Source organism: Centropristis striata, chromosome 13 (genome assembly GCF_030273125.1).
Source record: "Centropristis striata isolate RG_2023a ecotype Rhode Island chromosome 13, C.striata_1.0, whole genome shotgun sequence".
Taxonomy (NCBI): Eukaryota; Metazoa; Chordata; class Actinopteri; order Perciformes; family Serranidae; genus Centropristis; species Centropristis striata.
In genome coordinates this window covers 31,133,527-31,159,427 of record NC_081529.1, presented here as the reverse complement: position 1 = coordinate 31,159,427, position 25,901 = coordinate 31,133,527, and the positions used below count along the sequence as shown (strand labels likewise).

General features: G+C 40.8%; 2 protein-coding genes across 3 annotated transcripts in view; both read left to right on the top strand.

Moving 5' to 3' along the window:
* Window positions 1–1,641: 1,641 nt before the first annotated feature.
* srl (sarcalumenin) lies at window positions 1,642–9,294 on the top strand (the record flags this gene model as incomplete). Its single annotated transcript, XM_059348774.1, has 6 exons — window positions 1,642–1,759; window positions 2,939–3,034; window positions 4,395–4,430; window positions 6,785–6,901; window positions 8,141–8,374; window positions 8,483–9,294. Coding segments are annotated over 6 exons (1,413 nt in total), but the record flags the coding sequence as incomplete, so codon positions are not given.
* Window positions 9,295–14,964: 5,670 nt separating this feature from the next.
* The window catches only part of LOC131983207 (adenylate cyclase type 9-like), a 55,634-nt gene continuing 44,697 nt past the window's right edge, over window positions 14,965–25,901 (top strand). Inside the window, exon 1 of one of the 2 annotated variants that reach the window (XM_059347886.1) lies at window positions 14,965–18,484. In XM_059347886.1, the coding sequence (XP_059203869.1) occupies window positions 16,672–18,484 (1,813 nt within the window). In that variant the 5' untranslated portion in view covers window positions 14,965–16,671. The remainder of the gene's footprint in view (window positions 18,485–25,901) is intronic. The other variant, XM_059347885.1, reaches the window with a different exon arrangement.

The window sequence follows — 25,901 nt, the reverse complement described above, 5'->3', positions numbered from 1 at the left end:
AAAGTATCAAAAATGAAGGTTTACTCACCTGTCAGTAGGAATATATTTTAGGAAATAACATTTTGACGTTTTGAGTGATTTTTGTGGCGCAAAATGGCAAAGCTGTTTCCTTTGTAAAAGTCTGCAAAAAAGTGTTTCAATATGGCCTAATGGAGATCATGTAACAAATTAAAGCATTGCTATTGGTTCCCTATACTCTTCCCTCTTTTTAAAGTATCGCATCACTCAAAAACATGCATTGTAGAAATTTGACAGGCCAAAAATGGGGCAATACCGTACCATAGAGGGATATGTCCCGTGTGTTTGGAGAGGGATACATGGAGGATTTAAAACTCACCTGGAAGGATACGGAGTATTACAACAACAAACAAACCTTTACATTTTTTCCCACCTTTTATCACAGATAAAAAGAAAGAAAAAACGTAGAAAGATGATCCTGGAAGAGCCTTTTTTTCTCACCTTTTCTCTCGTCTTAAACATGGGAAAGAAAACTATTTAAATCAGACTTTGAAAATGGATCACCAGAATTATCTCCGTAGGGTGAAGTGAGGTCTTGTTGTTCCCAGTGGATGATTGAATTTCCCTGTGGCCTCTGCACAAGTACCACACAGCAGGAAATGGATGCTGCAAAGGACGCCTGCAAACACTCTAATCACCAACAAGTATCAGATAATTCTTGCCAGACATTTTATGGTTCTGAGTTTACAGAGAGACTATGAAGAGTCATTCGGTCTGGTCATTTGGAGTGCATGTGGCTGCAGATGAAATCAAGACTCTGGAAATGGAAATGGAAATCTGATCAGCTCAAATATCTGCTATGTCTGAAGTTGCTATTGGTATCCAATGCAAAACTGTCACCCAGTGCTTATTATCAATTATCTGTATGTCACACTTGACTTCCCAGCAGTGGTGAATGATACATACTGAGACGCAGGTTGTATTGACTGACATCCAGAAATAGCAGCGCTGTTGGCCTTTGTAGCATTATTGAACATGTACGACTAGCCAACCTGGTCTCACAGGAACCTGTGAAATAGCCACGGATTCGCTTAACTCAAAATCCGTGGAATAGCCACGGAATCACTCAAATTTCCGTGAAACTGACACGGATTAGGCTACGATGCAAGTTAATGACAGTCATATCCCGTGGCTATTCCAACATACAAAGTGATTATGTACATTCACTGAGTGAATATTTAGAAAATAAAACATATATTTCTCGCTAGAAATGTGATGAAAATCCATTTTTATGCAGAAACTAAGTCAAAATATAGATTTTTTTCACTAAAAATGAGAGAAGTGTCCGCCATGTTTTTTGTTCTGACCGCCGGGACCTTGAAAGTCACGTGACTTGGAACAAACCAATAGGAAAAAATATCCATGGAATAGCCACGGAATATGACTATCATTAACTTGCATTGTAGCGAAATCCGTGTCAGTTTCACGGAAATTTGAGTGATTCTGTGGCTATTCCACGGATTTTGAGTTAAGCGAATCCGTGGCTATTTCACAGATTCCTGTGAGACCAGGTGCGATTGGCTGTCATCACCAAATCTGGCAACCTGGGTCCACTTCCATTATTGATGTTAACAGATCATGAAAGACATACAGTTGAGACTTGAACCTTATTAAATTTTGTTAATGTTGTTTTTTACAGAAGAAGAAGAAGAAGAAGAATTCATCTCCGTCCTCAGGGACAGATCTCACATCGATGAGACGCTGCGGCTTGCAACTGAGGAGAAAGCAGGGGACTATGCAGGTGAGGATCAAAGATTCTTCAATAAATGTGATTTTGTGAAGTTTTGTACTATACTGTTAGATTAATTAGATATGACAAGCAGTTAAATATTCTAATATCCTTTAAATCCCTATCACTGATTTCCTTTTAGCTTACGGATGTCTTTCTTCCTAATATTTGATTATTAATGCAACACATAAAAAAGGAATTTGGTTGATTCTTAGTGATTAACAAACAGACACATGCACCAGTGGCTCAGGAACCCTTGAAGTCTCAGTCACAAAATATATCTAAGGACTGATGAGGCAATTAAAGAAGCAATGATACCAATATAGCTTGCAGCAACAACAACAACAAAAACCCTCTTATTCTGACTTATCTAAAATTGTTGCTTTTCTCTGTTAACCACTTGATGGTTCACCTTTCCGGGCTTGTTACTAAATATGTGAAACTTGTGTTAAGGGGTCCCAAGTAGATATTATTTCATTTTAGGGGTTACAGGTCAAAATGTTCAACCCTCTATGGTACACATTATGATGCCAGATAGGAAAAAAAAATGTTTGGAGTGGTTTTTTTGGCTTAAGATAGACTAAATAAACATAATCTGAATAAATTTTATAATTATTTTTTTGGGAAGTTTTTGGGGTTAGTTGTGCGTAGGCAACATTGTACCATAACGGTGCACAAGTGAAAAAGAAAGTTTTTAAAATTAATTTTAACATAATTTATTTAATAAACGTAAAAAAAATTAAAAGATTCAGTAGCTTTAATACAATACACAACATTTTAAATTTAAAAAACATTATAAAAGGAACTTTTTTTAACCGGTTTCTTGTCTGAATGTTGCCTGTAGGAAACATTGTACCATTGAACCAACGACCCATTGAAATGAATGTCTGGAACAGTCTAAGTGTATGAAATTATAAAAAATGAAGGTTTACTCACCTATCAGTAGGAATAATTTTTTTTCCAGATGGAAAAGGGCCGGGAAATTTGTTTTGATAGGCTTTAAATATGGCCTCCTGGAGGTCATGTGACAAATTAAAGCATTGCTATTGGTTCCCTATACTCTTCCCTCTTTTTTAAAGTATCGCATCACTGAAAAACATGCATTGTAGAAAATTGTAAAGTTAAAAAAAAGTAAAATTGCCCCGCTTCATCTTTTTCTAACATCTTTATCATAATTTTCTTGTCCTCCAGCTGCTCTACAGAAGCTGCGGAAGATCTACCACTCATCCATCAAGCCGATGGAGCAGGCCTACAAGTACAACGAGCTGAGGCAGCACGAGATCTCAGGTATCACTGCGGCTTCTGCCACCTCTGCACTTTTGTTCTGATGTGTGGGTTTTTCTGTTTGGGTTGCTTTGGTGACTGATTTGTTGTCTTGTTTGTACGCACACACATCGTCCACACACCATCAACCAATACATAGCAGAAAGATCTTTTATTTTTCCAATATGTGGGGATTTTTTTTTGTCTGTTATTATTTTTTCTTTGGGCTCTCTGACTGACTGAGAATAACCTATAACACACACAGATTTTTATAGTTGTTAAACCTCTTTTTGTTGTTGTTTTGTGTCTCTTTGTAGTTGATTTGTGTCTCTTTGTGGTTGCTTTGTGTCTTTTTGTAGTTGTTTTCAAGTCTTTTTGTTGTCATTTCAAGTCTCTTTGTAGTTGTTTTGTGGCTCTTTTTAGTTGCTTTGTGTCTTTTTGTAGTTGCTTTGTGTCTTTTTGTAGTTGTTTCGTGTCGTTTTGTTGTCATTTCAAGTTTCTTTGTAGTTGTTTTGTGGCTCTTTTTAGTTGCTGTGTGTTTTTTTGTAGTTGTTTTGTGTCTTTTTGTTTCATTTCAAGTCTCCTTGTAGTTGGTTTGTGTCTCTTTGTAGTTGCTTTGTGTCTATTTGTAGTTGTTTTGTGTCTCTTTGTAGTTGCTTTGTGTCTCTTTGTGGTTGTTTTGCCCCTTTCCTTTAAGCCCGTTTAGTAATCCCTCCTTGTTAAGGTAATTTATTGGCTTTTCAGTACAGACGTAGTCACAGGATATTTATTTATATTTATTTTTAAGCCAACACTGGCACCAGTTGTTTTTTCTAAAACACTATTGGTCCAAGAAAAGGCATATTATCATTTTGTCTAAATCTCTCCATTCATGGTATATATTTCTTCCCCTTTTGTTCCAATAATTTTCCTCCAACACTTTTTGTAATGTTTGATTTTAAAATGCTCATTGTTTCTTCACAGTAAACTCAAGACTCTAGGCTGCACACTGAACTGCCAAGAACAAACTCTACTTCCCCACAATGAAATAAAGCTCGCCCTCTTGTGGCTTTTTGGGATTGGCATACATGCAAATTTGTGAAATATCACTTGTGTCATGGCTCTAAATGAAAAGAGATAGAGTAAAAAAAACTATACAGACAAAAAGATTTACCTCACCCGAACACAAAGGCACATTATCCATCTGTAGACGGACATGTTTGACACACTAGGTCAAATATGGGACTAGACTCCCACCCATTCATGCACTTTGTCAATCCTCCTCCCTGTTGCTGCTAGAGACGTCACACCCTCACTCTCCTCCACCTCCTGTTCCCTTAATTTCTCTGTGCTCCACCCTCTCCTGTCCCTTATCCCCACCCCCTCCGCTCCCCTCATCTAACAGCCTACCCCGGACGAACCCTGGGGGAATCAGCCACAGGTGGGTGTGGGCGGGGCTTACCTGTGCATGGCACTGCCTGACGTGCTCAGCCCCATCTTTACCCCCTTCATTTGTCCTCGTGCATTTGTGAGTCACTTGGCATAATATGAGCTCTGCGCTGCTCTCTGTGGGTCAAAGATTTCAAGCATGTTTCACTTTGACACCTGATGTGACATCACAGATTGGTGTGTGGTCGAAGTGAACCATAGGTGAAAGGTTCAACCCACACAGAGCAGGGAAGCAGCAGTTTTATACCCTATGTGAATCAAGATCCATGTACTTTGTCTTGATTTACTTGTTCAAAATTTCAACCAAAACTCCAATTCCATATGCAAGAATTAAATGGGAAGAAATGTTGCAAGATTTTAAACTTGTTAGTCTTTAGGCAGGGTGTAAAATGTAAAATATGGAGGGGGTTGCATGTGCAATTCTGGCTTTAGCGAAGGACACACAGGTTTGAGGAGATGACTAGGGATGCACGATATTATTGGCACGTTATTGTTCTGATGAACTATCAGACATTGGCCAACACGCCAATGTGCAGTGTAGTCTGAGCTCACCTATTTATTTATTTTCTGATTAGGGACTGAAGCTGCTTATATTTTTTGTACTTATTGTGATTTTGTTTGCACAGTGCAGATTGAGTCGTCACATATTGGGCTCCTGTTTTAAGTTATATTTGAATTTAAGCAGCAGTCTGTAAGGTACATGTAGTTTTATTCAATTTGGGTTTAATTGCTGTACAGTTGCACTTTTCACATGTTCCCAGTGAACACAGGTTATGTTTACTTATTGTGTCAATTGGGAAATTGGCCAAATTTGCCCTGATTGTGGGTATTAGTTGTGCGGGAAAAAAATATCGGTTTCGGTAATCGGCTAAATGAGTTGTAAAAAATTCGGCATATCGGATATCGGCAAAAAATCCAATATCGTGCATCCCTAGAGATGATGGTTAGTGTTAGGCTAGGAGCATAGACTGTATAAAAGAAGTGGACTTTGCCACCTTGTCATCACCCATTGGTTTGTGGGCTGCCGTTTGGAAGCCTTAAGTTTGGCATTTTGGGGATTTTTTGGGCCAGAATGTTCATATTTGGATGAGAGGGTGGAGCGAGGGTTGGATCTGACTACAGTCTATGCTAACCCTAATGCTAGCTAGCTTGGTTCGTACTCTCTCCCTAATGGTGATGCTAATTTTAGCTAGCAAATAACAGACCTATAAAATGTACTTGCAGTTCTTAATGTCTTTTAATGCAACCCAACGCTGAACAAGACATTTTTAGGCAACTAGTGTTACATAGTTCTAAGACAAAAACAAAGAAAACACCCCAAAAGTTCACTTGTAAATCACAAGGTAGTCACGCCCTAAAGCAGGGTATGCTTTATCATCTTCTAATTTGCTCTAAATGGGACCACAAAATAACAAAAAAATTGAAGACGACTTAAAACTGGCGATTGAGACCATAAACTGATAAGAAAAATGTTTACTAAGGTAATAAATCCAGTGAGAAGTAGGGTTGCCCCCTGCTGGTCTTTAGACAGAATTCAGATTTAAGGCACTTTGCTGTTATGTTCATTTTTATACAATCTCTGACTTTTTGTCATACTTTGTTCTTTCCTTTTTAATAATTTTAAAAGTCACGAGAGTCAGGGAGAGTTGTTCTAATTTTTTTTGGTTTCTTTTCTGATGACATTATCCCTTTTTTTCTTTTCTTTCATTCTTTTCTTGATATTTTTTTTATCCTCGTCTCCTTTGAACCAATTCAGCTTTGGACCAGTAGGCTGTAACCTTTGACCTTTCCTGCACCACACAACCCCGACACCACTTCCACTCACAACACAGATATCAGCTTGTTATGAGACACAGCTTTCTCTGAGAGCTTTGCTGTGTTGAGTCTTATGTTACAGTAATGGTGCCGCTTTGATGTGTGCTACTGAGATATGGCTGCAGCATTCTTGTTGTTGTTTGTTTTTTTACAATATTTTATACGCTATTAAACAAGCATTACAGCTTCAACTGCTTTCTTTTTATTTCCTTTCTCAGTCTATTTATCTGTGCTCTGGATTGAGAGTGACAGTGCTATCTTGATGTCTCTCAGACTAAAAATAGTTCATCATAAAAACGTTTTGGTTAAACTGTCCTTTTATGAGGCACAAAAATACATGGAGACTGTAGCAAACATTCACTTTTTTTAGGAAACATTGAACAGCTCAAATTCTCACACCTTTTCCTGTCAGCCACAAATAAAATCCCAGCATAACTGATTAGAGTTTGGGATGAATTTGAGAGGTTGTTTGTCATAATTTAGCTTTTTCTGCTGAGATTTTAACCAATGTTGTCTCTCCTTGCCTCACAGATGGAGAGATTACCTCCAAGCCCATGGTGCTGTTCCTGGGACCCTGGAGCGTAGGGAAGTCCTCCATGATCAATTACCTCCTGGGCATGCACGACAGCCCCTATCAGCTCTACACAGGTATGTTAGAAAGACTTGATTTTTAAATTAGCAATAAAAATGTGAAGTTACCCTAAAATGCCATCATAAATTTACAGGACCATTAGAGGCAACTGCTTTATCTAAAAAATATATCTGGCAATTAAGTGCCACTGTTCAGTTTATTTGAAGCATATAATCAATATCTGTACTATCTGAGTGTTAAGGCCTCGATCTGCAGCCAGTGTTGCCAACTCTATTCCAATGAAAGTAGCTAGCTCTAGCTACAAAAGTTGACAGATGGCGTCATGTGCTCATTTGCATATCAGCGACTTCACTGTGCTTCAGTGGTTTGTGGTTGTATCAGCTGACTACCTGCCTCTGCGTGCTGCAAAAGGTGTGAAAGTACGGTGGCCCTAAGAGCTCACAGCGCTGCCTAAACTTACAAAATTATGCAATCATGCTGATTTAAGAAAACAACGAATGAGACCAAAAACACGTAAGGAAAATGTTTACTACGGTGGCCCTGAGAGCTCACAGCGCTGCATCTTAAGAAAACACATGCAAGTACACAAAACACAAGCAAATTAAGAAAACATCTTCACCAACTCATCTTCAGCGCAGCATTTAGAAAGTGCTGCAAAGACCACAACACAACACAATAAGAAAAAGCGCTGCAAATAGATCAGAACACAACAGAAGTGTTTCCAGAGGACACTTAAACGTGATGCACACGTCTGACATGCTTGTGATATTATCACGTTATTTCAAGATAATGATAATTTCACGTTATAGCGTGCTAACGTTAGCGGCCGATCATAGCGTGCTAATGTTACTGGCTGATCGATAGCATGCTAGCGTTAGAGGGCTAGCAAGACCAAGACCAACTCGGTACTGTTGAGAGATACCAACTAAAACATGTATAATTCATTTATTTGATTTGTTTAACTGCAATGTGATTGATACAGGCTAGCGGGCTCACGCTAGCGGGCTAACGCCAGACCAGACAGACACAGTTATAAAGTATCTGGTGAATGATCGCTAAAGAGCCAGATAATTACCTCAGGACTTGGTTAAGGCTGGCTGTATGTATGAATATGCAACTGCTTGCTAACAAGTCATCTTAAAAGGTGATGATATGTCAATGTTCACAACAACATAAAGAATATCAGTTATTTAAGTGTATACACATCTCTTTCATGTCTCTGTGTCTCAGTCTGCTTCTCGTCTTAATACCACTCTTGCTAATCTTTCCCTCTTGTTTTCTACATTTGTCTTCAGGAGCTGAGCCTACTACCTCTGAGTTCACTGTAATTATGCATGGGGAGAAGATCCGCTCTGTTGAGGGTATTGTTATGGCAGCAGACAGCTCTCGGTCCTTCTCTCCCTTGGAGAAGTTTGGCCAAAACTTTCTGGAAAAGCTGATTGGTATTGAGATGCCCCACAAGCTGCTGGAACGTGTGACTTTTGTTGACACACCAGGAATCATTGAGAACCGAAAGCAGCAGGAGAGAGGTAAAACGGAGACTTCTACCTTTAATTTGCAGGTTTTCACATACCACAATTCAATAACAAAGCAGCTGGCTACAATTTGTGGTTTACTTCTTCTCTTCTTCCATCCAGGCTACCCCTTTAATGATGTATGCCAGTGGTTCATTGACCGTGCCGACCTGATTTTCGTGGTGTTTGACCCCACCAAGCTGGACGTTGGCCTGGAGCTGGAGATGCTCTTCCGGCAGTTGAAGGGTCGTGAATCCCAGATCCGCATCATCCTAAACAAGGCTGACAATCTGGCCACCCAAGACCTAATGAGAGTCTACGGAGCTCTGTTTTGGAGCTTAGCTCCCCTCATCAATGTGACTGAACCCCCTCGTGTCTATGTCAGCTCCTTCTGGCCTTATGACTATGCACCTGATACCAGCCGTGAGCTCTTCAAGCGAGAAGAGATCTCCCTCTTGGAAGATCTGAACCAGGTGATTGAAAATCGCATGGAGAACAAAATTGCCTTCATCCGTCAACATGGCATCCGCGTACGCATCCATGGCCTGCTGGTAGACCGCTACGTTCAGACCTTCAAAGAGAAGATGAGCTTCTTCAGTGACCCCGAACTAGTCTTCAAGGAGATTGTGGACGAACCAGACAAGTTCTACATTTTCAAATCCATCCTAGCCAAGACCAACGTCAGCAAGTTTGACCTGCCCAACCGCGATGCCTACCGTGACTTCTTTGGCGTCAACCCCATCACCAACTTCAAGCCTCTGGCGGCTCAGTGCTCCTACATGGGAGGTTGTCTGCTGGAAAAGATTGAGAGGGCGATCACCAATGAGCTGCCCGGCCTACTGAGCAGCATTAACTCTGGCAAGCAGCCAGGCCTGTCCTCCTGCGAGGCCACTGGCTGCGGTGAGAAGCCAAAGAATCGCTACCGGAAGAACTGAGAGCAACAAAATAACTTGAGTGGGGGAAGTAAGAAGAGAATGGGTCTGGTGGAAGCCAACCCTGCTTTTGTCAGAACGCCTGTATTGTTGAGGAGACAGAGGAGAGGAGATTAGTGTTTGTTTTTTTCCTCAGGAGAATATGGGGAGGTGCATTTGGGGACTGTGGGAATGAGGCAGATAGAGGGAGGGAAGGGTCATCGTTTGATAAGGCAGCTTAAGGACACAAGTGCTGAAGAAATGAGAACATGCCACTGATCACTGAGTTTTGTTAAAATATACACCCTCCTCTCTCCCTTGCACAATCACAGTGGACTGTCTGGGATTTGGGGGTTGGGGATGTAATGATGTGAAAAAAGAGGGGGAAAAAGATCAAATAAAAATTATTAATCCTAGACTGAAAACAGTCAAGTACCAGCTCCCTTGTATGTGAATAAAACAGGAAAAAGTGGAAACAGGACTTGCAAATTTGTGTTGTAAAATCTTGAGAATTGCATTGCAGAAAGTCAATTCCATAAGCTTCAGAAGCTGATTTTGAAGTAGCCTTTTTGTGGGTGCTACGCAAAGCCTTTGTGTTTATCATACAAACCTTTGCTTTTGACATAGATTAACATTAACATTGCATGTTAGATCTTATTTAACAGATGCATGCATTTCCTGCTAACATAAAGTTTAAGTGATAAATTCCTTGTGTAACTGAAACCTGAACCAACCCTGCCATGCAACAAATAAGGCCTTTTTCTCTTTTTCCTTTATATACGCTCATCAGTCCTGGTTGTTGACAACCTGTGAAATGAGCACTTTGATGGAAGCAGAGGTCAGGGTTCAAGGGTCAGAGTCTTCAGAGCAGGGTGGGTATGCTCATTCTGCTTCACTTCTTAACTGTTCTTACTGTTTCTGTTTGCGTCTATAAATTTGCCAGTCTTTGGCAGAAATTCAATACTGTGTTATGATTTTTTTTTTCCTTGAACGATAAGCTTCCCAGCTTTTTTTTAGCTGAACGACCATAAAAAGATAACACATGAAGGATGTGTTTGGATTATAGCTGTCTTTAGCCATTTCTTCTGCAGGATAGAAAGCTATTTATTGATTTTTCTGTGTAAACTTTCCAAATGGGCATTGAAGTAGGCTGTGTATGTGTACTGAACACCCCCTGCAATATTTTGCAAACTTCCACTGTAAGATTCCTCGCTTGCGAAAAGCGGGCTGGAGGTAAAGTGGAGGACTCATGAGTTGACCCCTGACCTCTGTGGAAAGAAGGAAGCCCCAAATACTGACCTTAACACCCAACGACATACATACATAGATGCCGCATTGACTGCTGTGGCTGTTGCTGCAATATGTCAATGTTGCTGCCATATTGGATTGGACAAAATCACCTGTTAACCAAATAGAATAAACATGGGAGCTGTAGTTTTTCTAGACAAAAAGCACTAAAACTTCTACATTGCTCAATCAATTTGAGTTGTTTTTGTATTCATGGGTTTATTATCTACTTGGAGTAGACAAAGGTTTTTTGTCTAACTTACTCCACTCCAATAAACCCTTGAATATAAAAAGCTTAATAGTGCTCAGTAGTATTATCTTATAGTGCTTTTCATTCACAAAAAAAGTGTTCACTTGTGTTGGTTTAAAGACCAGCTGTGGCCCATTCAACATGGCGATGATGTTGATGTAAGATCCAATGCAGCGTCTAGCTATATATCCACAACGGTTTTGCAGTGATACATGTACTAGCTGCAAATTCTTATGTAAGCCTACCTCAATGAACTTACCATGAGTATAGCAGGATAAAATTGCTTAAAGTAGTTTGACATTTTCAGAAATACACTACTGGACTATTTCAATTTTCACTTCTAAGAATAAATCCGGCACATAACCCCTCCTAAACTGCAGCACGTCACCTTTAAACTTTGTTTTTTGTACAGACTAAGACAACCCAGCTTTGGACGTGCAGTTAGGCATAAAAAAATGTTGTTGTTTTTTAAACCTTTGGACATGCACAGGCTAAATGTTTCCCCCTGATTCTGGTACCAGCTAAGCTAAACTAAGCTAAGCTAAGTGTCTGCTGGCTGCAGCTGGCTAACTACCCACAGGGCTGTACAGACATGAAATTGATATCAATATAACGCTGAAAAAACCAAACTATTGCTCTAAAAACAGAGCCCTAATCATCAAAGAATAGATAAGTAGAAATACCTAAACTTCCAAAAAGTTAGCTCATGGAAAACTGTGCTCCCAGTTCCCTCTGTGTCCTCCCTCACTAACCCCATTGTGAAGAGTGTTTCCCCAACTAAAATCAGAAGCATAATGAAAAAATAAAACTAACAAACACACACATTTGCTTAATTTTCTCTTTTTATTTGAGTGTGAGTGCTCCACTGGTTGTGTTTAGTATGCTTACACTGCAGATCCAGGAGATGCCCACTAGAGAGTGCTGTGTAAAAGTGTAAAAAGTTCTACAGACCACTAACTCTCATCATGGAAACAGTATTTAGTGAAACAGTGAAAGCTTGGGCTAATGATGTTGTGTGGTTGTGTTTTTGGTATATTTCAGCATCAGTTATCTTAATTTACCTGTGATTTTAGATCTGGAACGGATGTGTGTCCCATTAAAGTAGTTGTTGATTAAGTTTTTTTTGTTTTGGTATAAAATTGAAATTAATCTTGGCCCAACTTTGGATGCTTGATCATCAAGAATAAAGATTTCTGATTGACTAGGTAGTGAAACGTTGTGGTTATTGTGATAAAACTGTCAATTCTTAATGGGAGAGACTCAAACGTGTACCAAGCTCTCTATCTCGTGCTGACATTCCCTGCTCTCTATCACAACTCTGCCGACATTCATGTCCCATGTTCCTTTACTCTGGAGGTTAAGTCTCTCACTTTTGGGTTTGAGAGTATTTGTGGGGGTTTTATCCAGTAGCTGCAATGCACCAACAGTTTGTCGTGACTTGAAGTGGGGAGGGCTGTGTGTGTGTGTGTGTGTGTGTGTGTGTGTGTGTGGTGGATGAAGTATTTGGGTGCCAGTGTAGTTCCTATAGTTGTGCACTCAGACTCACCTCTGCTCGTGACTGGAAATAGAAAATAAAGTAGAAATACAAAACACTAAAACTGCTCTTATGTGTAAATCAAAGACATAAAAAGACACACTGGGGCTTTGTGTAAAAATTAATAAAAGCATAAGCCTTTTTTATCCTGTTATAAACAATAGCCTGCAGAAAAAACTTTTTTTTTTTTTTTTAAAGGTACGTAAATAAATGAATTGTTATTGTAAAGAACATATTTGAGTTTTTAGGTAAACACAAAACGAATACACAGATTATATTTAATACACGTGACATACACATGTACACATTTTTTCTAATTCTAATAATATTAATAATAATATTAGACAATTTGATTAATTGATTCATTTGATTTTTTTCTGCTCCGAAGGCTTTGCCATTGTTACTAATATTTAATGACTATGGAGTCTTGCTTCATAAAGATCAACAGGACATTGGTTTTATAACGTGACAACAGTCAGAAATAGTGCAAATCCGGAAAAAGTGAAAGTGAATTTCGATCTATTTTCAATTAAAAATTGAAATGGTGACACCTCAAGTGCACAACCATGTAAACACATGTACACATTGTGTACAACACTGCATTGTCCAGTGTAAATTACTTCTCTTTTAGACTTTTCTTTTTGACTTTTATACTTGCGGGGTTAAGTTTGTACATCGAAACTTGCCATTTTTACACAAACAAGTATTATTGCAATGAGGACTGGCCCCAAAACCCAGCATTATAAACCACAATCCAGTCTAAATATAGAGAAAATCTTTCCATTCATTCCATACAGGACATGCTTTATTTTGTTGCCCTACGTGCAGGTGGTTTGCAAAAAGGCGCCCACAGTCCCCCCATGGGGTTCCCTCATTACACTGTACTGTGAAGCCACAGGGCTGACTACAGAGGCTGCTGTTTATTATTTCTCTCAGGCTACTGAATAGAGAATAAAGCACTGAAGGTTTGACTGTGCTGCACACATATACTGTAGAATTGTAATGTTTCATCCTTGAAAAGTCACGTTTTTTTTTGTTATTTTCACCTTCAGGGTGCTGAAATATTATCGTGTGCAGTATCACATCAAGTCAGCCTCTATGTGCTGACTTTGTTGAATTAACCCTTAAAAATCTTCCCCATGCCATGTTGGCATCAGTTTTTTCAGTGCAACCTCACCTAAATGTCCTGATAATTAATTTTTAACTTTGACGTACTTGATCTAAATTTTGAACCCAAAAGAAACAAATAAAAACATAAAATCTGATCTTGAAAATTATGTTTTACACACTGAAATGTACATGTTGCAAATATGAACACAGGTTGCAAATATGCAAACATATAACAGGTTAAATGAGGATAATATATTTGACATTATCTCTGTTTTTTTCTTGGCCGAATATCATGAAAAAATATCTTTCAAGCCAGAACTTTAGAGGGAAGCTGATGGTAAGTCTAGACGTTGCTTCATTTTTATGTCTTCATGTCATGAAGAAGTAATGTGCTGGTGCTTTCATGGACTCCAGAGGGTTAATATTTTCATCCCTCATAATAATATTAATATAATCCAATATTAATTATTACATTTCCAAATCTTAACTTGCCCTCTGCTGCCTTCCCAATGCGGATGTTTACATGTATAAAAATAATGCAGTTTATTTTTTATTGTGAATGGAGGCTCGAGGGGCTGAACTGAAGGTGGGGGATGCGCTCATTGCGGTCAGAAAAAAAAACGTCCCCACCCTTCTCCTAAATACGTGCTCGTTACCTTTCAGTCTCTTTTTTTCCCCACCAAGAGCGTGCACGTACCTCCGTACCCCTCCCCTGCCATCAGTAGTCAGCCCTCTTTCCTCTGCTCGCCAGACAGCAGCGTCAAGTCACCGGTAACCTCCAAAAAGGAAGCACATAAATATTTTTCAAAATAAAACGTTGATTTTAAATTTTTTTTAAAAAAGCATTTTTTGGGTTGATGCTCACATTTCAGAGAATTTTTAGAAGACACGGTTAGGAGATGGTATATTTCCCTCCAGCTGGAGAAAAAAAAACGTATTTCAAGTGTTGCTAAATGACTTATAAGGCTGTCTAGCTTAGTGTAAAAAATAGATGGTTAGCTCAACGGTGTGTGGACTCTTTAAAAACAAGCCCCAAATGTTAGAATGATGATTTCATGAGATACACAAAATAGGACAAGGGTTAGTTGGGGTTGTAGTTATACCTGTAGTTTGTAATTTGTAATTTCTGTAATTGAGAAGACTAACAACAACACACAAGATAAGATAAGATAAGATAAGATAAGATGAGATACAATAAGATAAGATAAGATAAGATAAGACTTTATTTATGCCACAGTGGGGAAATTCAGTCGTTACAGCATGATCATGCCTTCTTTTGTGTCAATATAAGGGTTCATAATGTTTCTCAATTAATTCGGTGCCATAGAAAATGGCCTTTTGTGTTGCTTTTCTTATTATGCCAAATGCACATAGGGTTTTATTTTGGAAGGAAAAGGCGGAAATCATCTCTATTATGTTTTGGCCTACTTCACACACTCTCTCTCTCTCTCACACACACACACACACACACACACAAGCACACACACACACAGTTCTAGAGGCTGGACGGCTGTCAGCGCACAGAAGATGGTGGCGGCTCCGGCCACTGCGTTGCCCACCGCGCCTGGATAGCGGACACAACATTACGTGCAGGTGTCGACGCTGCAGCAGCCAGCAGCAGATAATGGTCAGGTAACAGAGTGAGACAATCTCTTTTCACTGTGGACGATGCAGGGAATGGAGAGGCTGGACGATGCTGCAGCCCTAAGCCATTTGTCTTGGATTTAAGGGAATTCTTTGGAGGTATGAAGAAGATATTCTCCTGTGTATCCCATGCAATTCAATTAAAGTGGCTGGATCAACACAGCACTCAGCTTTGACCTGTGGGACTCTTGGTGTGGGGAGGCGTGGAGCGCAGGTGGAGACCTTTTAATTAGCCCGACTCTCTCCGGGTTTTTTGTTGTCTGCCTTTTAGAGGGGGGACAGAGCACCGTGGGCAAAGTTTACTTCAGAGAAAAGGAGAGACTGGACTGGACTGGACTTCATGTAGCCTGCTCTAGGCGGCATTTTCTTTCTCTCAGCTGCCCGGGTTATATATTTGGAATATCTGGAGGATCTCCTTAAGGCGCACTGTGACAAGGGATTGGCGACATTTAATGTGACTGTGGATACCAAAGCATTATCGATCAAGACTGCTTGGTGCATAGCCCTGGAGGAGTGTGTTTACACGTGAGCCGCTGTCAGCTAAGCTCTTGCAATAACACAGTTCATCGGGTATTTTCCGGGCACCACGTCTCATGCATTTGTCTCCTGCACAGACCTCCGTGCACATGATCCCCTGTGGGCTTGGAGACGCAGCGGTGGCGGGGACTCAGGAGTAGAGAGTCAGGAAAGGACGGGGCTCCGTCCACGGAAATGATCGCGATTAGGCCCTGCTGCACGGAGCATGTGGGTATAAATAAAAGCGCTGATGGCAGATCTTGCACTCACGTTACCATTATCCGAAGTTGATCTGCGTCTTAAAATTAAACGCTGGTCTTTTTTTGTTTAAACCGATCATGCAAACAGACGATTTTTAGGCAGAGAAAACACTGCGGAGGGTGTTTTTTTTTTTTTTGGATGAAGTAAACAAAACGTGGTGAAGTTCAGGGGTACTGTGAATCCCCAGTGGGACGTAAAACTGGAGATCCGAGAAAGGACATGCACCAGTCTATTAACGCAGCAGACTCTTCACTAAAGCAACACATTTGAACTGGATTTGATATTGCACACTTGCCTACAACTTCTCAATACCCCGTGTAAACCTTTCCCTTTACTCATTTGGCGTTTCTTTTACACTTCCTCCCCCTTACGCTTATTATATTGCAATTCTCTGAGTTTCTCAAATACTTTTCCAATGAGTGAAACAGTGTGTAGGCAGCTGAGTGGATTTGGACAGGATCAGAGCAAGCAGCGAGTGAACCTTGCAGTCTCAAGTGCGTCAAAACAGACGGGAACGTAGAGGAATGCAGGGATTGACGTCAAGAGGCGCAATAATGATCTATTCAAAATCTCTGGAAGGTCTGCTGGTGTTTCTGCAGCCACTACACTGCTAACTGAGAGGAGGAATTCTCACTGAAAAGGTTTTTGTTTGTGCTCTCCTTTTTCACTTTTAAGAGGTAACAATAAGTGTCCTAGTTTTTGCACTGTGGCCACGTACTTTGCCTTACTTACTGCTTTGAAATAACATTCCCTTCTGCATAGTTTACATTTTTTTTTCGGGAAAGACTAGAAAGCAAAAATGGCATCCCCCCAACATCAACAATTACTGCCTCACAACACAGAAGTGAGCTGTGACTCAAGTGGAGATGGAGGCGTCTCAGTGAGGATTGGCAGCAGTGTCAAACACAAGCACGTTGGAGGGCCGCTCAGCTCAATCGGAGGAGGCTTCATGGGGGGAACCAAGCACTGCAAGTACAGCATTTCCTCCAGCTGCAGCTCCGGGGAGTCCGGAGCCAGGAGGCCGGTGGTCAAGAGCTTTCGCACGCAGAAGAAGATGCCCCAGCTTTTCGAGAGATCTGCAGGTCATTTCTGGGACCCAAAGTTTGACTCCTCGATCCTGGAGGAGGCCTGTAGAGAACGATGTTTCCCTCAAACCCAGCGCCGCTTCCGCTACGTGCTCTTCTACCTGGTTGCCGCTGCCCTCCTCTGGGGATTGTACTTTGCTGCCAACCCCTCCCGCTGTGACAGGACTGCCTTTCTTGTACCCACTGCATCCTTCCTCCTGTTCTGTCTCCTTCTCTTCCTCTTAACTTTTACTAAGCTCTACTCTCGCTGCTACAACCAAGCATCTCTGCTGCTCATCATTGTAACCTTCACCCTAACCCTGGCCCCCCAGATCCAGACATATAGCTTCAGGGACCCAGAGACGCCCACACCTGAACTCGAAGTGGAAGAGTTCAGTGGCATGGGACCCACATACAACCTGTCCTATGATAAGTTTCTTGGAGGTAGCCCCCCATCCCCCTGTCTTTCTCCTGTAGGCACCTTCTCCCTCTGTATTGAGGTCCTTCTGTTGCTCTACAGCGTTCTCCATGTTCGCCTCTATGCTTCTGTCCTTCTCGGGTTTCTCTACTCTGTCTTTTTTGAGAGTTTGGGCTGGCTGCACCTGACCCAGGCAGGAGATAACTGGAGCTTAGCCTCTCAATCAGACTGGGATACGTTATGTTGGCTTGGCCCCGCCAAAGCTCTGCTCCACCTCTGTGCCCACGTCATCGGTATACACCTGTTCACCATGTCTGAGGTACGGTCACGCAGCACCTTCCTTAAGGTGGGACAAGCTATCATGCACGGCAAAGACCTGGAGGTGGAGAAAGCCTTAAAGGAGCGAATGATCCACTCGGTCATGCCCAGAATCGTGGCTGATGAACTGATGAAGCAGGGTGACGAGGAGATCGGTGATAATTCTGTTAAACGATACTCCACCAGCGGTGCGGCAGCTGCCATCTCCAGCCCTAAAAACAATAAACGCAAAAAGACCTCCATCCCCCGTGGCCAGATCATCTTCAGACCTTTCAACATGAAACGGATGGAGCCCGTCAGCATTCTCTTTGCAGACATCGTGGGATTCACAAAAATGTCTGCCAACAAATCTGCCCATGCACTCGTTGGTCTTCTAAATGACTTATTTGGGCGTTTTGATCGACTTTGTGAGCTCACTGGCTGTGAAAAGATAAGCACTCTAGGGGACTGTTACTACTGTGTGGCTGGTTGTCCTGAGCCAAGAGCAGACCATGCCTACTGCTGCGTGGAGATGGGTCTGGGCATGATTCAGGCTATTGAACAGTTCTGCCAGGAGAAGAGGGAGATGGTGAACATGAGGGTGGGTGTCCACACTGGCACTGTCCTGTGTGGTATTCTGGGCATGAAGCGCTTCAAGTTTGATGTTTGGTCCAATGACGTCAACCTGGCCAACCTGATGGAGCAGCTGGGAGTGGCTGGGAAGGTCCACCTGTCACAGGCCACCGCCAACTTCCTGGATGACCGCTACCAGCACGAAGACGGACAAGTCATTGAGAGAATAGGACAGAGCGTGGTGGCTGACCAGCTGAAAGGTAGGTGTTCTGAGAAAATATGGCGTACATTTCAATGCCAAGTAGAGATGGAGCGAGATGTCCAGCATTATTACATTTTTGGTAACGCTTTATATTAACCCATTGACGCCTACAACTTCCTGTAAAACCTCTGGGCGATTTTAAAATAAGCCCCTAAAACCTGAAGTTTTTCTGGAAATTCAACAGAAGTGTTAACGCTTCTACTAAATAATAGATTTTTCAGCCTCTGTAGCAGATAGAAATAAAATTCAAAAAGTATTTGAGAGCTTATACAAATACTACAAAACGACGTATCCGCTTTCCAGGCTTCAATGGGTTAAGGTCCTTCTAATAACCATTATTAACAAGTAATAAGGCCCTTGTAAGTCCTTACAAGATGCTTATTAACATTATTGTGTGTTTATAAGATTATATAAGTGTTAATAATGGCATTACAAACACCCATGACCCACCCATTATGTCTTTGCCATGCCTTTATCAATCTTATTTTGTTTGCTTATTGATATTAAAATATTCTTTATTGCTCATCTATTATAAGTTAACTATAAGTTAACTATGCTTTTTGCAACTACCGGATCTAAAGCGAGAACAATGCCTTATTACTTGTTAATTAATGGTTATTAAGGACCTTATTATAAAGCGTTACCCATTTTTTTAAGCTTTAGTATAAAAAAGGTGCACTTTGTTGAATCCCTGAGAAGAAGAATAGAACTCCAACGTCAGCAGCAGTTGTTACAAATTGGCTGCAATAGTGAGACTTATTTCTGCAATTATTCTCCCATGAGGCCATAGACCTCGGTGCTTAAGTTAATGTCCTGTAATGCCTCTCTGCCATCCCTTGAGGAGAAGTATCTACTGATGCCAGCATATCTGCAGTTCAGCCCCAGGTGGATCCGAACAGTGGTAAGGGAGCATTTGCATTGGTCAAGAATGACACTGGGTTTTAGCACTGATGGTACAGGTCTGAGTCTGGTACAGGTGCCCTCTGTGGTGTTAGTATTATATGACTGTATCACAGACAGATACCATCTTCTTTCCCATCCTCCCCTGCACCCTGTCTCTGCCCACTCTTTGTTCCCTTGTTCAATTACATTGCCTTCCAGACGTCCTCAATGTGTCCTGTTCTCTTAACCTCGATCTGAACCCCCCCAGGATTGCTTTACAACTTAATGCAACTGTCGCCTTCTCTAATAGAGATTTGCCCGCAGCTATATCTTCACCCCTCAATCTTGTCCTCTCTTTTCCTTGCCTCTAAACTGCTTGACTGCAGCTTTTATTTGATACATTTATGCAAATCGCCCCAGTGTAACTAAATGTTGGCTTAATGGATCTTTTCATCATTCAAGGCTTACTGATCCATTATCAGCCAGTGTAAGTGAAGCGACAGTGTCTGACTAAGGTAGTGCAGATGGTGTTCATCTGCCCTTTTGAATTAGCATTTCAGGTTTATTTTTGTGTAAGAGATGCTGAATGTGCTCCCTCGGAGGCTGCATGTCTGATTTTGTACAGAGCGTATCAGGCATGGATTAGAATAAACTGGCAATTAATGCAAATTAGCAATTCAAGTCTGCACATTAATAATTTGGGCACCCAAACTATCAGAAGCTGTTATACCTGCAGGACTCGCACATTTTCCATTATTTTGGCCTGGAAATTACAAGATGGAGGGAAAGTGCGTCTTGTTTACCAGCCCACAGAAGTAATTTATGGGCCTGCATTTTCCCCTCATCTGTTAGATTAATGAGTGACTACCACACTTGCTATTGTCCTTCTTCTCTTTTTATTGTGAGGATAAATGTGGTGTTATCACCCCACCTCACCTCCTCCTCCTCCCCTTTCTCCTCGACTCCTTTCTTGCCTCAATCATGCATTGAGTTCCCCTCCTAAGATTTATCCTCTCACTCTAGATCTGCTGTGCCACTGAGAGAGCTGGCTGTCAAGAGAGAGTTGTGCTCCAGTGCTGTAAAATTCCCTCCACTGTCTGGCTCAGTCTGTGTTAATCACTTGGGTACCATTGCAGCCAGCCATGGATCCTGGCTGGGGCCGGTCCCTGTTGCCCGACTCGGAGCAAGTAAATTGCTCTGACCAAGGCACTGATTGCCGTGCAGCTGTCTTTTATGTATTTTTTATATGCTTTTGGAATCAGTGCAGTGATGTCTCACTTTTGGGTTTTACAGTGCCACTTTAACTTTATGCTTTAGGCTATAGAGTCAAGTTCTTGGTCTCATCTTGTAGGTGCACGCTTAAAAGTTTATGCTTTATTATTTATAGCTTCCTGATGTGATTATAAGCTATTTGTGGTTCATTGTAGCAGAGGTGCACATGTGGTGCAGAACCACATGTGGTCAGTTGAGTGTTGCAGCTGCTTCCTGTTGGCCCTACAGCACTGACCTGTGGTTTTACTAACAAATTTGAGATGCTGTGGTTCGGTTTACAAACCACACGGTGATAGCTGGTGCTCTAGGGTAAGTTAGACAGTCTGACAATATTGAAGATAGTTTTGAGGCTCAATCTCATGATTATTTTCATTACAGCTTAATCTGAATTACTGATTCTTCTGAGTGGTTTATTAATTGTTTAGTCCGTAGAATGCCAGAAAACAATGACTGCTACAAAATTATGTCTTTTAGAGGAGATTTATGAGATGCTAGAAACGGTGAATGCTTGGCAATTTTGCTTGATAGATCATTTTAAAGATTTAATTAAAAGATTTAATTTAACCCTTTATTGGGCAAAGAACTATATTTGGTAACTTCAGTGGATATCAAAATGGGGTCCCCATGTCTCTCTGTGAGGTCGTAGAACCACATGGATTTCTAATATTTCGAGAAAAAAGTTGCAAATTTACTAGATTAAAGTGGCGAAAACAGTCGTAAATTTACGAGAAAAAAGTGGGGGAAAAAGTGACTTTTTTCTCGCAGATTCACCACTTTAAATCTCATAAATCTGCACATTTTTTGATCGTAGATTTGCCACTTTAATAAACTTTTTCTCAAAATATGACCCCCCTCCCCCTGGGTCTGCATGTTTTTTTTACACATTCTGGCAGTATGTAATATCCTCCAATATTCTCTGGGGTTGAAATTTGGAATTTGCAAGTATTTCAATGAGTGTCCTATAAAGGGTTAATGAACAGATTATTTAACCACTAGATGGCATAAAGAATAACTTATTTTTCCCTCTTAACGGTTAATGTTGTTCTCTCAATAATTGATTTCATAAAATGTCAGAAAGTACTGAAAAATGCCAGATACTGTTTGATCACGCCCATGGCGATGTGTTCAAACATCAAGTTTTGTCCAACTACCAGTCCAAAGCTCAAAGATATTCAGTTAACAATTATATAAAATAGAAATCCATACACTGGGGAGGCTGTAACCAGAGAGGTATTTCTGCATGAAGAAACGCTAATTAAATCTTTTTAATCTTTTTTTTTCTGCCAGTTGACTAATCGATTAAATTCTTTATTAAGAATGACATGATTAATTAACTAATTGAGGAAACAATTGACAGAATAATCAATTAGTTGCAGCCCGAACCACAACCACAGCTTGTCTGATGGATATATGTGTACATCAGATATAGCAGTGCAGCACACAAGGCTCTCTGTACACAGCTGTGAGTGTTTGTCTCTATAAGGGGCTACACGTGAGGCCAGACGCTGTTGTGCGTTTTCCTTACTGGAAATGGGAGCTATATTTGGCTCTGTTTCCCTGGAAAGTACCTGTCTATGTCCTTCCTTTTGTGCTTAATGCAAAATGATGGCCCCTGTAGAAGATTATCCCTCCGGAGGAGACTGTCAGTGTGGTCCTATTATCTTTTCAGCTGATGACAAAATCACCACAGTGAGCCAGAGATGGTTCTCTCTTTCTTTTTAAGCCGCCTTTGTTTCCAGGGGAAATGAAATTGTTTGGGTGCGGATGTTGCCAGAGTTGTGTGGGTTACAATAAGATGGGAGAAAATGCAGTTACTAGAGTCATTACTAGTTCTTGCTTTAATCTGGAGCAGTACAATAGCATTACACATATAGCCCCCTGCCCCATCATAGCTCTGTTTGGAGTACCGTCCACTGTTTACAGTTTGAATAATTCCCAGTGTGACTTTCTGGCTTTTTGTACCTTGCTTGCCTGTCGCCTAATCCTTCTGAAATGGAAAGATGCTCAGGTTCAGCTGGCAAATTCAATAAGATTTGGCAACCTTTTCTGAGATATGTGGAAGAGAAATCAGAGCTGCCTGACTCAAGTTAATTAGGACAACCAAAGATTTCATTGTGCTTAGATGACAACCTGCTTAAATACTATTCAGTATGTTTTTTTTGTTTTTTTGTAAAATTCTCTCCTTTTTATGTTTATATATGTCCTCTTTCACAACATACTTAACTTATATTGTCTTAGATTTATTCATCTATTAATCATTATTATTATTATTATTTATCTATCCATTCACTTATTTTTACTTTTTGGGGTGAGTGTTCCTGTATGTGTGTGTTTTATTGTGAAAAAAACACTTTTTTTTTTTTTAGTACTTTATTTAAAAGGGGACAGTGCAATTTCATAAAACACATGATTACACATGGTTAAAAAAGCCAGAGTTAGCCAGAAGGCTAGTTTTCATCTGTAGTCCCCTGGCCATGATGTAAAAAAGCAGAGAATTACAAAACAAAAAACAAACAAACAAAACAAAAAAAAAAACAACCAAACAAAAAAAACCCCACGTACAATATACAAAATACATATACAATCACTTACGATACAATTAAGAAAAAATACAACATCACATACAACATCACAACATAACATTTTATCATAATCACATAATAAACAAATTTAAAAAAACAAAAAAACAATAGCATTACAGATTAACAACAGCTGCTTCGGGTATCTTTGAGTACGACACCCAGACTGCTTCAGCAGTGGCTCGGTGGCAGACATTAAAAGGGAACTTTGTTTTTTTGTTTTTTTTCCAACCTGGACACTATTTTCCCATGTTTTGTGTCTAAATGACTAATGGAGACAACAATTCTTGAAATTGGTCCAGTATTGAGCGAGAGCACTGCAACCAGCAGCCATGAAATCGGCTGCAATGTTAACGCTCGGGGCAATTATTCTATATTAATATTTTAAAATCAGGCAGGAATCAGTTGATACTGTGTACCTATTACTGGATTATTGAGTTTGTTTCACTGTTATGCTGCCAGGCTTTCATGTGTACTGATGCCAGGTTAACACAGTGAATAACATTACCTTCATACTTACAGCAGATCTCTCCTCTCCTGGGACTGCATTTTTCTTCAGGAAAAAGGCTTTGGTATAGGATTTCTTTCTTTCTCTCTCTCTTTCTTCCTCTTTGGCTGGTCAGAATAGTTCTTTCAGACCCTCAGGTCTGCAGAGGCTGTATGAACTGAAGTGTAAGGTCGCTTTCACACATAAAGTCTGGTGGACTCGGTGCGATTTAGTGGAGAAGTTGCAACATTATTGCATTTTTCATTTGGTTTGCTTTGCTTCTACACTGAGCTTTATCAAGCACACCAAGTATTGTAAACAAATGTCCTTCGTCTATTCGACAGAATATGTGAGTGAAAGAGCTGAAACTTTTTCGAAGTAGACTTGTTGGTTGAGTTTTTTCACTCTTATGTGGAATTGAATTTGCTGTGTGATTAAATCCATTAGCCTCCATTCAGTCGCTAAATCATTTGAAGACTTTGTTGTTTAGTGTGTAGCCACAAGCAGCTGAAAGAACTGTGATTGTCTGACCAGATTTTTATAACGACCTTTCCTTCAGCATTAGACCACGTCTGTTAACGAGACATTTTTTAAGCCTGCTACCACTGTGCCTGGTGCTGATTCAGAATTTTTGGGCCAAATTCAACCCTGAATGCTCTGTGTTTTTGGTTTGCTTCCTTCCTTTGGTTCAGACTGTGTTCTCACCTGTGGCTCAGTTGGTAGATCGTTCGTCCAGTGATCGGAAGGTTGGTGGTTCGATCCCCGACCATAGCAGCCTACATGTTGAAGTATCCTTGAGCAAGATACTGAACCCCAAATTGGTCCCGATGCTGCGTTCATCAGTGTGTGAATGAATTCCCAATGGTGGCAGGTGGCACCAGTGTGCCCTGGTAGCCTCTAACACCAGTATGAATGTGTGTGTGAATGGCTTTGTAGCGGCTTTGTACTCTCTCTCTCGTGCGTTGTGTAATTTTATGGCGAGACGAAGAGATCCAATTGGCATCCAGCCGTTTATTCTGGTACAGGAATCACAGTCAATCAGTTGCTCTCTCACACAAACATAACATCTGAAAAATATAAAATTAAAAGATTAATTGCTAACTTGTAGCAATAGCCATTTTGTAAATAAAAATAAAAGAAAAACACTGTCAACTTTCTACGAAAAAAAAGAAGGGCTCAACCGTAAGGGAGCTATATAACAGACAAACACAACTTAAACCACCCATCTGCAGTGAAATTAAAGTAATTAATTTATAAAAAAAGACGGAGCTCATAGCCCGTGAACCTACCATGGAGCCACAAGGTCCGACTGTTGCTGTCCCCCGGGGTGCACGACTCTAAACCACAGGGGTGCTGCGTTCAAATACCATGGTTATTGAGAGATACGTTTTTTATATATGGCAAGTGGAATCAATTTCATGAACTCATTAACTACGTTACATGAGCGTAGTGTGTAGTGTAAATTGCTTTGGATAAAAGCGCTATATAAGTGCACCCCATTCACCATTTTTACCATTTACCATTTATCACCTACAGAGAACGGATCTCCGGTGCACTTGGTGGTGAACCGAGACTTCTGTTTTTAAGCGGACCAGAGTTCGGTTCTTTGGTCTCGACCAGAGCTCGTTTGAGCGTTCACACCAGCAAAAACCAAACGAACTATCCGACAAAACTCACCAGAGTTTGTTTCAAGCGGACCAAACAGCTCAGGTTTGAAGGCACCCACCCTTAGGATCCATTTTAAGCCCAACTGGCCACAAATTCAACCTGCCTGTACTCAACCATGGCAACATTAGTCTATGAAAGCTGCTCAAAGTGTGTTGTTGGCACAAGTCAATACTGGACCGATTTAGATAATTGCACAGCCCCTTTCCACCAACACTCATTATGTACTGGGCTCTCCGTGACCTGCCACCTCAAGGTAAGGCTTGTTCTCAGATTCCATTTGAAATTGTGAGCGTGACCTTTTCTAACTTAACTGCTGAGCGAAGCAGTGCTGGGCGGTTGCATAAAACATATCCCTTCCCAACCTGCTCTCTTCTTTGTTTGCCCTGCGGGGTAATTCGAATAAAGTCAGACTGGGTAATCTCTAAAGTGATTAATGTTAGTAATTCTCCATCATCATATCTTCCAACACTGACCCCGAACACCAGCCGCTTGCCAGCCAGCTATTTATACTTCACAGTAAATGATAT